At 43.5% G+C, this 14,997-nt stretch overlaps 1 protein-coding gene across 13 annotated transcripts in view; it reads left to right on the forward strand.

Moving 5' to 3' along the window:
* Positions 1 to 14,997, forward strand: part of ST3GAL6 (ST3 beta-galactoside alpha-2,3-sialyltransferase 6) — a 101,316-nt gene that overhangs the window by 76,886 nt on the left and 9,433 nt on the right. For all 13 annotated transcript variants that reach the window (XM_089910439.1, XM_089910445.1, XM_022584985.3 and 10 more), the window contains 2 exons: positions 11,720 to 11,815; positions 14,771 to 14,957. In XM_089910439.1, coding sequence (XP_089766565.1) covers positions 11,720 to 11,815; positions 14,771 to 14,957 — 283 coding nt within the window. The remainder of the gene's footprint in view (positions 1 to 11,719; positions 11,816 to 14,770; positions 14,958 to 14,997) is intronic.

Below are 14,997 nucleotides of genomic sequence, written 5' to 3' on the forward strand. Positions count from 1 at the left end.
ATGCCCCCAGCCATTAAGACTTGCCTCCTTTTTTTTTTTTTTTGCGATACGCGGGCCTCTCACTGTTGTGGCCTCTCCCGTTGCGGAGCACAGGCTCCGGACGCGCAGGCTCAGCGGCCGTGGCTCACGGGCCCAGCCGCTCCGCGGCATGTGGGATCCTCCCAGGCCGGGACACAAACCCGCGTCCCCTGCATCGGCAGGCGGACTCTCAACCACTGCGCCACCAGGGAAGCCCCTTGCCTCCTTCTTTAAGGATATTTCCCAGAAATTACATATAACACTTTATTACAGCCAGTGATGTGCTGGAGCCTGTTGGTACCAACTTGTGAGAGCTGCCGCTCTTCCCAAGTCCGTGTTCAGTGTCATCCAGGTAGAAGCTTGAAATTAGCCGTGGTGGGAATATATTTATACCTTGGAAATTGGCAAACACTGCAAACTAGGGCTTCCCCATCACTCCCCTCTCTCCCAAAGAGGACTGATGGTTAAAAATTTTCTAGCAACCACCAATTATATCCCATTGGCTAGGGGTATAATCACAAGGCCTTTCTGGAAGGTGGACTGGAAAATGTAGCCTCTATTCCATGTGGCTGTGCACCCACCTTAGAGAGAGAGAGAGAGAGAGAGAGTCCTATTTTAAGAGACAAATGAAACATAGTTATTGAGGGGCAAGTAGCAGTCTTTGCCAGTGTTGTCCACCATTTTCTGTTTCTGTGCCTGGAAATATTCAAGATTCTAAAGTCAGTTACATAACACTATACCAACCTAGCTCAGTGCTAGAAGCAGCCAACTGTGGTTTCTCTCTTGAAGATGAAAGCTGTTGAAACATATTGGGGTTGCAGATCATTTTGAAGCGGGGTTTCTTATGAGGTCTTATTTATGCCACCTTTGTAGGTAATGTGAGTAAAGTAACTCAGTGAGGCAGGGAGAGCCTTTTTCTAAAGTCACTACCATGAAGAACTTGGGCCAGAGATAAAGAGCGAAGGGAACAGGAGTGTGCATGTTTGGCCGTAACTCTGTGTGGCAGAGCCCAGGAATTTTAAGAATTCCATGCTGCTTCTTTGCTCTACCTCCCCTCTTCCCTCTATCCTGCCCCCCCCAATCTGTTCTTTTTCAAAGTTTTTGCTCACTTAGTAATAATCGTAATAATTTGCCTCTCTTCTTGTAATCACATCTGTTAGAAAAAGTATTTTTTTTTTTTTTTTAGAAAAAGTATTTTCATTATAGAAAGTTGCCTTTCGCCCTAATTTTGTGATAGGAGTTCTCAATTTTCCCTGTGAAAAGATGAGAACACATGATAGGCCATTTACATACCCCATTGTATTTTATTATGTTATTTATCTTTTTGGTATGTAGTTTTAATAGAGGGTTAATCTTGGGCTTTTTCTTTTATATTCTTTCTGAGTTTCTCTCCTGAGCAATGGTACAGCAGGTTGGGATGGGGTGAGTATTGAGGCTGCTAAACTGTTCCCTAAAGAATCCCAGTTACCTCACCTCACCTGTTCCTGCTCAGTTGTGTGGACTGAGGGCCAGACCCAAAAGCACAGTAAAGTCACAGAGAGGGTCAGAGGCAGGAAGGATGGAGATCGGTAGTCCAATCCCCTCACTTTAAAGATGAGAGGACTGAGGTCCATAGAGGTTAAGAGGAGGTCTCCAGACTTCCACTCTTCTCCAGTTACTCCCTTTGCATTTAACCAGCACAGCAAAGACAGAAGACTCCACAATTAAATGTCTTAGACTGAGTGTCATCTGAAGAGGTAAGGGGAAGAGAATTCCGGAACTGTGAATTCTTTTGGGTATATTCTTTAGGATTTCCAGGGCTATAAATCGCCCACCCACCCCCATTATGTAATGTGGCTTCTGCCTTTATCCTTAACCTCAAACCATTTTTAATACTTTTACAGGGCTAAACTAAAACATCTCCAGGGTACATGTGTAAATTCACCAAAACAGATGTACGTTAAATAGGGTTTTTCGTCTGTTTTTTGTGGGTTTTTTTTTTTTGCCTCTTAAAGATAAATGATCTGGATAGAATCTTCTCTGAATAGATACCGGCAAATTACAGAGAAGGCCAACTGGCATATTTACTGTGCATGATCTTCAGGATGAGAGTTAAGAAAAGGAAATTTTTTCAGTACTAAGCCAGAGGATCCTAAGTATGGGAAAAAGAAAAAGTCTCAAAGAAATGTTGACCAATCATTTTTTTTCCTTGTTAAGGTGAAATTCACACAACATAAAAGGAACCGTTTGAAAGAGAACAATTCAGTGGCACTTAGTACTTTCATAGTATTGTGCAACCACCACCTCTAGCTAGTTCCAGAAAGACAAACTATTTAAAAACAATGATTAATCTTTTCGTGTTTTCTTTTCCGTGTTCCTCCTTTTATGGGAACACTCAAACTAGCTGTCTGACCAGAACTTCGGCAGCAGGGGAGCGATGCTAAGGGTAGAAAAGGATAGCTTAGAAAAGTTTGTTTTTATTCTTTGGTTGGGGAGAGGGGAGGGCAGGTGGTGGGCATGGGCCATCTGAAATAGAGGGGCGGTACTGGTGAAAAGTTGCTAGAGTCAGCAGGTCAGGCGTAACTGCTCTGGGACCTTGGGCAAGTTTCGGAGTTTCTGAACCTTGGTTTTACAAAAGAGGAGGTGGATCTGTATATGCACATTATACCAATGTCAGCTTTACTAGTTAATAAAGTTAAGTTAATAAATTAAGTCAGTGTAACCACTGGAAGAAACTGGGTGAAGGTTACACAGGACTTCTCAGTATTATTTTTGCAACCTCCTGTGAATCTAGAATTATTTCAAAATAGAAAGCTTAAATTGAAAACATGGGCTTCCCTGGTGGCGCAGTGGTTGACAGTCTGCCTGCCAATGGAGGGGACGCAGGTTCGTGCCCTGGTCCGGGAAGATCCCACATGCCGCGGAGCGGCTGGGCCCGTAAGCCATGGCCGCTGGGCCTGCGCCTGTGCTCTGCAACGGGAGAGGCCACACCAGTGAGAGGCCCGCGTACCGCAAAAAAAAAAGAAAAAAGAAAACATGACCACATGAAACTTGTGCACGAATGTTCATAGCAGCATCATTCATAATAGCCCCAGAGTGGAAACAACCAAATGTCCAGCAACTGCTCAATGGATAAATTAAATGCATATCCGTACAATGGAATGTAATTCAGCCGTACAAAGCAACGCAGTACTGATTCCTGCTAGGGCATGAGTGAATCTTGAAAACAGTTTTTTTTTTTTTTACAGTACGCGGGCCTCTCACTGTTGTGGCCTCTCCCATTGCGGAGCACAGGCTCCGGACGCGCAGGCTCAGTGGCCATGGCTCACGGGCCCAGCCGCTCTGCGGCATGTGGGTTCTTCCTGGACCGGGGCACGAACCCGTATCCCCTGCATTGGCAGGCGGACTCTCAACCAGTGTGCCACCAGGGAAGCCCTTGAAAACATTTTGCTCAGTGAGAGCAGTCAGTCACAGAAGATCACATATTGTATGACTCCATTTATATGAAATGGCCAGGATAGACAAATCTATAGAGATAGAAAGTGGATTAGTTGTGCCACAGACAGGGGTTGGGATGGGGGTGGAAATGGAGAGTGACTGCCACTGGCTGTGGGGTGCCGTCGTCGGGTGATGAAAACGTTCTGGATTGGATAATGGTGATTGTGGTGCAGCTTTGCGAATATGCTAAAATCTGCTGAATTTTATTATTTAAATGGATGAATTTTAGGGTGTGAATTATATTTCAATTTCAAAAAACGCTTTTATAAAGTAGGGGGGACGGTTGAGGTACCCTCTAGATTCCTTTCTAGCCACTTTGTTCAGAGGGCACCATGATGCCACACCTAGAACAAACGGTCTGGAGTGACACACCTCTAGTTCTCTTGCCATCGTTTCCCTACGCTGTCGCTCTTGATTTCTCAGGACTCGGTTCCTTGTTAATCTCCAAAGCACAGCTCACACGTAATTGTGGCCATGCTTTTTTATAAACTTCACTAGTGATCGAGGATATTTTAAGGGAATTGCATCACAAAGAATACCTACAATGTGCCCATGTTGTGAGATCCTGACCCTTCCTGGCTGTGTGTGGAGCTCTGTAGCACCAGCTTGCACCCTGGTCCTGGAGATTGCTGCTTTCTCCTCAGTGGGATCACATCCTCCCACAGCCAGAGCAGCGAAATCCTGGGTCACAAAATCTCTGCTCTCGCTTAAAATACAGGAACCAGCTCTCCTCCCGCAGCCATCACCATCGCATTCCGCAAGCCCGCCAGATTCTGTGAAGAGTGCTCGAGTCCTGCATAGGTGGTTATAGAGTAACCAAGCATAAATATCTTACTTAATGGAAGCACCTGTGTTAAGTCAGTTGCTTGCTAAGTGGATGGGGATTTGTGAAGGCTGCCTAGTTGCTCACCCAGGCAGAATCCATTATGTCAGCAGTGGCAGAGCCAGGTTACATCGGCAACCAGCCAGGGTGGGAGCATGGTCTTTGACAACTTACGACGTCAGCAGTGTATTTATTAAAAAGAGCCCAGGCTCTATAAGGGATATCAGTGTCTGCATCACTGCTCTGGCCGTCCTCCTGCTTTGCAGTTTCTTTACATGGCAGCATTTTCAGCCAGGAGGAGGACTTGAGGGTGAGGGGAGGTTGTGATTCTGCATCAACAAAGTAGTCATTTGTGGCAGAGAGGAACACATACGTGTTCTGTAGCAACTGCTGTGGTCACATGTTGGATAGAGAGAGATACAGAAACCATGGTACACATGCCGGAGGAAATGACGGATGGCTCTGTGTGACATGCGTTAACAACATTTGAGACCTCAGTGATTCCCTTACTTCGTAAAAGGGCATGCTGAGATCCAAGAGGTTAGGTCATGAGGCCAGGCTCCCAGAGGTGCTGAGTAGGGGAGCCACAGCTAGCAGTGAGATCTCCACCCCACTCCAATGCACAGGGTTTTAGGATCTCTGGGCTGCAAGTAGCACTATTCCTAACTAAGCGTGATTTGAACTAAGTGGATGGTTATTATCTCCCATATCACATAGATGTGTGGATTCAGATGTATAGAATCAGGTTTGTGGATCTAGCTCACAGGGCAGGCCACGTATGGCTACACAGACTGGATTGCACAAACCGCGGGAGTGCCGACGTACTGGGTACCACCTGCACGTCTGTATGGATTGGCTCCAGTTATGGGATTGAATTAATGGCTCAGTAATGTCAGGGCAGCTTCTTGGTGGCTCTCTCTAGCTATCCCTCTTTGGTGCAAGATGACTACTGCCGCCCTAACCTTGTTATCGCATGTCCGTATCTAAGCAGAAAGGATGGGTAGATAAAATCAGTGTTCTGCTCAAACCATTCTCTTTCTGGGGGTAAAATCTTTTCCAGGGCATTTAACAGACTTCCCTAATATCTTATTGCCCAGGGATGGTTCATGTGACCACATCTAAACCAACCATTGGCACAGGAATATACTCACCACTGTTAGGCTTGTGAAAGCAGGACTCTGCCAGCAAAGGTACAAGGGGTAATGGGTGTTGGGAATATGACCAGTGGGATCTGCCAGAGATTGCTACACTGAAGATGGAGTGATACATTTTAATGTATACACTATGCTGCTGAAAGGAGTCATACAGCATTTAGAAAAGAAGACAGATCACAGATCACTGGAAGTGGGCAGTTCACGTTTACTTTCTCTATATTAATGGTGTTGATGTTTCACTCTGCACAGGCTAGTAACTCTTCTGGATCTGCCTGACTTGATGAGAAACGTGGCTTTCACCTAGGGGAAGTGTAACCTCTTGCCATCACTATTTCAGCAGCTTTCCAGATTTTCCATTAACAGGTTCAGGCACTCTGGAATGATCTTGTTTTCTGGGTGAGCAATTTGAGGCACATGGATTTCCCTACCTGTTTCCAGAGTGGAGGAAGGAAGAACGGCTACCTGTTTCTCCAGCTACAAAGTCACACTTAAGGTGACAACCAAATCAGTTTCTAAAATGCACAACCTGTGAATCAGGAAGTTTTAGATTGGAGGATGCAGAAATATAAATATGTTTATAAATAAAATATAAATACATATAAAATTTTAGATTAGAGGATGCAGAAATGTAATATTCTTGCCCACTAGGGATTCACAATTCACTGCGGCTGACAGTGAATGAAAGTTGTGTTAATTAAATATCTTGAAGTTATACAGTCACCCAAAGGACACTGGAAGTTATGGATTCACTAAGGAAACAGGGGAAGCCAGGAGCCCAGGCCAGGTGGATGAAGCCAAGGAGAGGATGAATCACTCCTTTGGTAATATGGGGGTACCTGCTATGGAGGGAGGGAAGCAGTAATTACAAGGTATGTGGTTCAGACCGTGGATCTGTTGCATTTCACATTTTCCAGCATCACGGGGGCACTGTGAATACCAGCTGCAGAGAAGATGTTCTTGCCTAAGAGTAGTCTTAGGCACACCCCTTGAGGAGTTTCTAGTGTCATGTATGATATTCAGAAAAATGTGTGGATCTTTGCAATATCCCTTGCCAAGAGGAAAAGTAAAATTTCATTGACGAGATTTCCTTTTGAAGACATCAGCACACTTTTCCTGGGGTGAAGGGCCCTCCCCTTTCCACCTGCCCCCTACAAAGCTGACAGAGAAAAAAACAGAAAGGGAAATTTTAAAAATGCGGTGACCATGGAACTGTAAAGTGTCTTTGGAACTGGAGTTCTCTTGGGTGAGGCAGTGTCCATATGATTTCTTTTCATTTCTCCCAAGCGGGCGGAGGCTGAGTAGAAGGAATGACCCTCTCTCTGTAACCAATCCTTGGGGCTCCTGTGAAACAGATCTGCTTGCACCCTTAACTCCCCCTTTTCTTTTGGCTGGAAGGCTTGTTAGGGTTTGTGAGAGGAGGTTCAGGACCTTGAGTTTGAGAGGGGACCAGGGATGTGACCTGAGTATGACAGATGGTACCTTCTTGTATTGCGATGCTCTTTTGGCCACATGTGATCTGGGGCTTGATTATCAACTGTAATCCCGCCTGATACAGATAACACTGAGGGAAACTTCTGGCTGAGTGTTTATGCAACTGGCTGTGTCTGGGACTGAGCTGAGTTCCCTCTTTCTGGGGTCAACTGCAGAGATTAGGCCTGTGGGGCAGGAGTCCTTTGTTGAGGTTCCAAGATAAGAACTCTGGGGACACACAGTGGTGGCCTGTGCTCCTGGCCCCGCCCCGGCATGTTCGGTGGTATTGGAGTCAGGCAAGCCTGGTTCAGGCTGGGGACCCCAGTCCAGGATGGTTGCTGGGAGGGGAGTGGCCTCCAGCCTTCTTTGAAGGGAGAGGGTTAGTCTACATGCCATAAATTATAGATATTCCTCCTTCACCTCCACACAGGTGACCTCCCAGGAACAGAGCTGTTATTTCCATCCTGTCCATTCCTAGCCACTCCCTCCCTGGTGCCCAGCCTCACTTAGCGTCCTGGCAGGGAGACGGGGCAGCATCTGGAGGGTCAGCCTCTGATTTTGCATTAAACTGGCTGTGAGGTCATGGAAGGAGAAACCACACAAGCTGTGTGTGTGGGAATTGCTCCCTGCTGTACAGCTCTCATGGGCTAGGTCTGCTCAGGAGGATGGCCGCAGACCCAGAGAGAAAAGCGTTTTGAAGTTGACCAGCATCCCCATCTTCTCCGTGCCACCTGGCTGCAGAGCACCGTGGACAGAGTAGCTTCCTGGAATTGGGATTTATGTCAAACTTGTATATAAGAGCACCTAGAAATGTTCCTTTCATAGTTAGAGACAAGCAGATTTAGGAAAGAAACTTCTCTAGAACACATTGTGACATGTCCGTCATAGGAGGTCTGGGGGTACAGACTCAAGGAGGGCCTGTTGGATGGTTGCCCCCCAGCCCCCATCAGTACCATCTGTGAAACCCTGGATCTTCTTGTTTTTGTAACAAAGTAGACACTGATTATGCATGACTTTTTAATATTTGGGAGCTGAAAGTCTCAAAACATTAGAAAAGTGTTTTTAAAAAGTTTAAGGTGTGGGGCTTCCCTGGTGGTGCAGTGGTTGAGAGTCTGCCTGCCGATGCAGGGGACACGGGTTCGTGCCCCGGTCTGGGAAGATCCCACATGCCGTGGAGCGGCTGGGCCCGTGAGCCACGGCCGCTGAGCCTGCGCGTCCGGAGCCTGTGCTCCGCAACGGGAGAGGCCACAATAGTGAGAGGCCCGCGTACCGCAAAAAAAAAAAAAAAAAGTTTAAAACATCAAGCAAATAGATGAACTAAACAAATTCTAAATAAAAAAGGGAAATTTACATGTGTAGGAATGTGTATCTTGTCTCTCCTTAACCTGACAGGACCAACTCCTGGCTCCTTTCAGTAGTTCCTGTATTGCTGTGTTCTCTACGTTTAAATATTCTACAGCATTTGTGCAATTTTGCTACTGATTAATTTCCTAAGAGCCTTACGGTCTGGAGTTCATCTGGTCTGCTGATTTCATGGTTCTTAGAGAAACAGTTTTTTCCTCATACTTCCATGTCATGAGGGCCCTGCAAGGACAATCTCAACAGCCTTCTCCTCTGTAGTTTTCTACCCGAGAGGAGAAGGACATGATCTGTTCTGTCATTTCTCCAGGCCTGGCCGAGTGGTGGTGAGAGCTTGGAGTTGGATGGGCCAGGCCATTTTTTAAAAATTAATTTTTATTGGAGTATAGTTGATTTATAATGCTGTGTTAGTTTCAGGTGTACAGCAAAGTGAATCAGTTATATATAGACATATATCTACTCTTTTTTAGATTCTTTTCCCATATAGGTCATTACAGAGTATTGAGTAGAGTTCCCTGTGCTGTACAGTAGGTTCTTATTAGTTATCTATTTTATATGTAGTAGTATGTATATGTCAGTCCCAATCTCCCAATTTATCCCTTCCCTGTCCCTCTCCCCCTTGGTAACCGTAAGTTTGTTTTCTACAGCTGTGACTCTTTTTCTGTGTTATAAATAGGTTCATTTGTACCACTTTTTTAGATTCCACATGTAAGTGATATCATATGATATCTTTGTCTTTCTCTGTCTGACTTACTTTACTCAGTATGACAATCTCTAGGTCCATCATGTTGCTGCAAATGGCATCATTTCATTCTTTTCTATGGCTGAGTAATATTCCATTTTGTGTGTGTGTGTGTGTGTGTGTACCACGTCGTCTTTATCCATTCCTCCATTGATGGTTGCTTCCATGTCCTGGCTATTGTAAATAGTGCTGCAGTTAACACTGGGATACATGCATCTTTTTGAATTTTGATTTTCTCCAGATATATGCCCAGGAGTGGGATTGCTGGATCATATGGTAGCTCTGTTTTTAGTTTTTTAAGGAACGTCCATACTGTTCTCCATAGTGGCTGCATCAGTTTATATTCCCACCAACAGTGTAGGAGGCTTTCCTTTCCTCCACACCCTCTCCAGCATTTATTGTTTGTAGATGTTTTGATGATGGCCCTTCTGACCGGTGTGAGGTGATACCTCATTGTAGTTTTGACTGGCATTTCTCTAATAATTAGCAACGTTGAGCATCTTTTCACGTGCCTCTTGGCCATCTGCATGTCTTCTTTGGAGAAATGTCTATTTAGATCTTCTGCTCATTTGATTGGGTTGTTTGTTTTTTTGATATTGAGATGCATGAGCTGTTTATTTTGGAGATTAATCCCTTGTCGGTCGCTTCATTTGCAAATATTTTCTCCCATTCTGTGGGTTGTCTTTTTGTTTTGTTTACGGTTTCCTTTGCTGTGCAAAAGCTTTTAAGTTTAATTACGTCCCTTTTGTTTATTTTTGTTTTTATTTTCATTACTCTAGGAGGTAGATCAAAAAAAGATCTTCCTGCGATTTGTGTCAGAGAATGTTCTGCCTGTTTTCCTCTAAGAGTTTTACAGTATCTGGTCTTACGCTTAGGTCTTTAATCCATTTTGAGTTTATTTTTGTGTATGGTGTTACAGAATGTTCTGATTTCATTGTTTCACATGTAGCTGTCCAGTTTTCCCAGCACCACTTATTGAAGAGGCTGTCTTTTCTCCATTGTATATCGTTGCCTGCTTTGTCATAGATTAGGTGACCATAGGTGCATGGGTTTATCTCTGGACTTTCTATCCTGTTCCACTGACCTATATTTCTTTTTTTGTGCCAGTACCATACTGTTTTGATTACTGTAACTTCGTAATATAGTTTGAAGTCAGGGAGCCTGATACCTCCAGCTCCGTTTTTCTTTCTCAAGATTGCTCTGGCTATTTGGGGTCTTTTGTGTTTTCATACAAATTGTAAAATTTTTTGTTCTAATTCTGTGGAAAATGCTATTGATAATTTGATAGGGATTGCATTGAATCTGTAGATTGCTTTGGGTAATATAGTCATTTTCACATTATTGATTCTTCCAGTCCAAGAACATGGTATATCCCTCCATCTGTTTGTGTCATCTTTGATTTCTTTCATCAGTGTCTTACAGTTTTCTGAGTACAGGTTTTTTGCCTCCTTAGGTAGGTTTATTCCTAGGTATTATATTCTTTTCTTTTGCAATGGTAAATGGGATTGTTTCCTTAATTTCTCTTTCTGATCTTTCATTGTTACTGTATAGGAATGCAAGAGATTTCTGTGTGGTAATTTTATGTGCTGCAACTTTACCAAATTTATTGATGGGCTCTAGTAGTTTTCTGGTAGCGTCTTTAGGATTTTCTATGTATAGTATCACGTCATCTGCAAACAGGGACAGTTTTACTTCTTCTTTCCAATTTGGATTCCTTTTATCTCTTTTTCTTCTCTGATTGCTGTGGCTAGGACTTCCAAAACTATGTTGAATAAACGTGGTGAGAGTGGACATCCTTGTCTTGATCCTGGTCTTAGAGGAAATGCTTTCAGTTTTTCACCATTAAGAATGATGTTTGCTGTGGGTTTGTCATATATGGCTTTTATTATGTTGAGGGCCAGGCCACGCTGGATGAGAGCTGAACAGTAGATAAGCCACTGGCCTAGGCTGATTCTGGCCAGCAACGGGAAGTCCCACTTCATGTCCTACTTTAAAGCTCTTTGCCAGGAACACACAGTAAACTTTTCATTTGTATTGGTTAAGCTCCAAGAACCAGTACCCGTTTGGGGAATTGAAATGAGCACGGGCAGGTACAAGGAAGCTGCACTTTGCCAACCAGATTCTATACTGTCTGTCTCCAAACTTATAAGACGCAGCAGTAACCCAGAGCTGGAATCTCAGGGGAATGGGTAATGCTGATGGAAAATACATACACATCTAATATGAAACACACTTGTATCAATATTAACATGCAGAATCCTATATTGAGGGGTATTTTTGTAGTCCAAAGGTCTGGACTCAATCCTAATTTTACCTCTTTGGAGTATGACTTTGAAATGTCACCTAAAAGTTTTTTGAATCTCTTTCTTCATTTGTAAAATGGGAATATCAGGCTTACTTATCTCAGTGGGTGGTTATGAGAATCAAATGAGGGGATGTATATGAACTGATATGCGTTAATAGTTGCTAACGATGATATACTTCCTATGGAATGTTATTTCTTGAATCTTATATCTTTCTGATATATCCCTAGACCTGTAAGTTACAACTGGTTCTTTTTCTACTTGTGCAACAAGTGAAATCTTGTATTGGGTTCCTCAAAGTATGAATGGGTTCTTGGAATCACCCAGTTTTGTAAAAGATGGCTCAATCTCTCTCTTGTCATTTGCCCAACAGTGTGCCATGTAAAAAATGTGTGGTGGTTGGTAATGGCGGAGTTTTGAAGAATAAGACGTTAGGAGAAAAAATTGACTCCTATGATGTAATAATAAGGTAAATATATCTTCTATTTGCTAACCTGGAATTGTTTCAAAAGAGTATAGTTTCCTGCTTTAGTACCGCTGTGTTTTAAAAGGAAGCAGAGTCGCTGTAGTATGTTTAAGTACATTACACATTACTTGAGTTGTTGGCTGGAGTAGGCCTAGATTTCAGGTCATTTATTTAGCAAATATTTATGAAATCCCCTTAATATGCCAGGCACAGTCCTAGCTGTAGTTCTAGCACAGTTCTAGGGGGATATAGCAGTGAAAAAGAATAATATTCTTGCTCCCCGTGGAGCTTACATTCTAATGAGGGGAAGAAAACAGTAATTAAATAAAGAAATGTAGTAATAAATGCCATGCAAACAATTAAAACATGTGTGATAGAGAATGACTGAGTGGCTATTTTTGAATTGATGACTGTTTTGAAGGGGAGACGTCTAAACTGGACCTAAGACCACACAGTACCGGCCGTATGAAGACTAGGGAATACAGACAGAGAGGATGTTTACTGCAGGTCTCCAGGAGGGTATGATGCTAGGTTTAAGAGCAGCAGCAAGAAAACCAGTGAGGTTGGAGGGCAGCAGGCTGGGGAGGTGGTGCAGTTGGCAGCGAAGAGGTAGGTAAGGGGCAGGCTGTGTAGGACTTCGTAAACTACGATTAGAGCTTGCGTTTTATGTTAAGTATAACAGAAAACTTTTGAAAATTGTTAAGCAAGAGAGCAAGTCTATCTGGTTATGTCTTTAAAATACCCTGGTGATGGCATGGACAATGAAACAGGAAGGACAAGCTGTGGAAACGAAGAGGCCAGTTAGGTTGCTGCATTTGGGTAGATAATGGTGGCTTGCAACAGGATTGTCATGGTGTGGAAGGAGATAAGGGGCTAGACTGAGGCATGTTTTAGAGGCAGAGTTATCAGGATGTTCTGATGCATTAGATGTGAGCAGAGATGGGAATAAAGGAATGCAGGATACCTCCTCCTAGGTTTTCAGCTTAAGAGATTGGCTGGATAGTGGTACCATTCATTGAATTGGGGAGGACTAGGGTAGGAACAGGTTTAGAGGAGAATCAAGATTACTGTTTGAACATACCAAGTTTGATATGCTTACTAGATTTGCAGTGGGTAAGTCAAGTAGGCAGTTAGATAAACAGGTTAAAATCTTCATTGCGAACAGCCTGTAAGTTGTACTTAAACCATGGACTGGGTGAGATTTCCCAGGGAGAGACAGAGAAGAGGGCCCAGGACTGAGCTTTGAAGTAGTCAAAACTTAAAGGTTGAGCAAAGAAAAAGGAGTTAAAGAGTTGGAGAGGATCTACCAGTGAGGTAGGAAGAAAGACAGGAGAAGGTGATCACAAAAGCCAAGAGAGCACAGTGTTTTAAGACAGAGGGAGGTTTCAAGCATGACAAAGGCTGGTGAGAGGTCATGTAAGATAAGGACAGAGTTCACCATTGGACTGGCAAGCTGAAGCTCACTGTTACTCTTGACAGAAGAAGACTTGGAGGCACGGTGCGGGGGAGAAGCCCAAGTGGGGTGGTTTGAGGAGAGAATGACAGGTGAGAAAGTGGAGAAACCAGTAGAAGCAACTCTTTAGAGAAATTTCACTGTGGAGTTGAGAAATGAGATAGTCGCTGGAGATGATTATGGACTCAAAGGAGATTTTCTATTTTGTTTCCTTTTATAAAGATAGATTCTAAAGCATATTAGTAAACTGATGGAAATGAATAAGGAGGTTGGTGTGGTAACAAGAGAGGGAATGGGGTCCAAACACCAGTGTGGTTATCTCTGCAGTGGAAGGGAAAGCTGGGATTGTGGTTACAGCTACCAAGTCCCGTAGATGTAATGGTGGGGAAATGCGGACATTTCGAGTTCTGTTTTCTCATTGAAAGGGTGAAGATGGCTATGAATAGTCTTCTGTAGAGTGGGAAAGCTTCGCGCTGGGCAATGCATTAGGATGACCTGGCAGTGCTTGGGCATTTTGCTGGGTTACAAGCTGAGGGTTTCTGCACAGCGTGGTCACCTTATTTTCTGTGGATTATTCATTTTGAGGAAGCTGTGAAAATTTATCCACAAAACAATGTTGAAGCACTCACAAATTTCTTTATAATTGTCTAAAATCTGGTCACCTAGAACCACACCAGGCCCTTGTGGGAAAATGCCATTAAAGACATTATGAAAGTCATTTCAGGTGTTACTAAGGCTGCCTTATATCACAGTCAGTGGCAAAGGGTCAAACAGTATTTATCTCCTAGGGGACAGTGTTTTGGGAACAGTGCATTCCTTTTCATAGCACACCTTCATGGTGTGTGCATAAATAGTATATGTCTAACCTTGGCTTTGAGTATCCACAAACCCAACACTGGATCCTTTGTGGTTCTTTGGTTCACACCAGAGATAGTCATTCATTTGGTTGTGCTTGGGTATAAATATAGCAATTTTATGTTGTTACTTTATTTCAGAGCACAACAATTTTGGTGGGTTTTCAAATCACCTTAACTGTGACTCTTGCCTGTCAGTCACTGAGACACACGTCCACCTGCTACATGATTGTGTAACCCTGGGCAAGTAACTTTCTCTCTATGTACATTGGGGCCCTCATCTACAAACACAAGGGGTTCTGTCTGGATGTCCTGCCATGTCTCTTTTAGCTTGAGTATTCTGTGGTTTTATGTTCCCATTTGTTTCATTTTGTCTTCAATTTTTCTGGAGGTAAGAATGAATTATCAGGTCCCCACAGTTAATTTTCAAACACAAATGAATGTTTCTGCCTTTGATCAAACAGCTGTTTCACGAAAGGGAGTTATTTCCTTGGCTGTTACGTGTGAAAGATTGACGGATTGCCGTGTGGCTTTAGAGCCCTGGCTACACAGCTGACAATGTTTGTCCAGCTCTGAAAGCTCTGAGAACTGTGATGGACGTGACCCGTACTGCGCTTGGTCTACATATCTTGTGTGTTTTACTACCCACAGAATGAATAATGGTCCTATTTTAGGACATGAAGAGGAAGTTGGGAGAAGGACTACCTTCCGACTTTTTTATCCAGAATCTGTTTTTTCAGATCCCAATCACAATGATCCTAATACTACGGTGATTCTCACTGCTTTTAAGCCGCTTGATTTAAAGTGGCTGTGGGAATTGTTGACAGGTGGCAAAATAGTAAGTTGGCAAAATTGATCTGGCTTCCAATTACCTTCAC

This window comes from Delphinapterus leucas, chromosome 4, assembly GCF_059928025.1.
Source record: "Delphinapterus leucas isolate spDelLeu-1000000601 "Yukka" chromosome 4, BTC_Dleu_Yukka2, whole genome shotgun sequence".
Taxonomy (NCBI): Eukaryota; Metazoa; Chordata; class Mammalia; order Artiodactyla; family Monodontidae; genus Delphinapterus; species Delphinapterus leucas.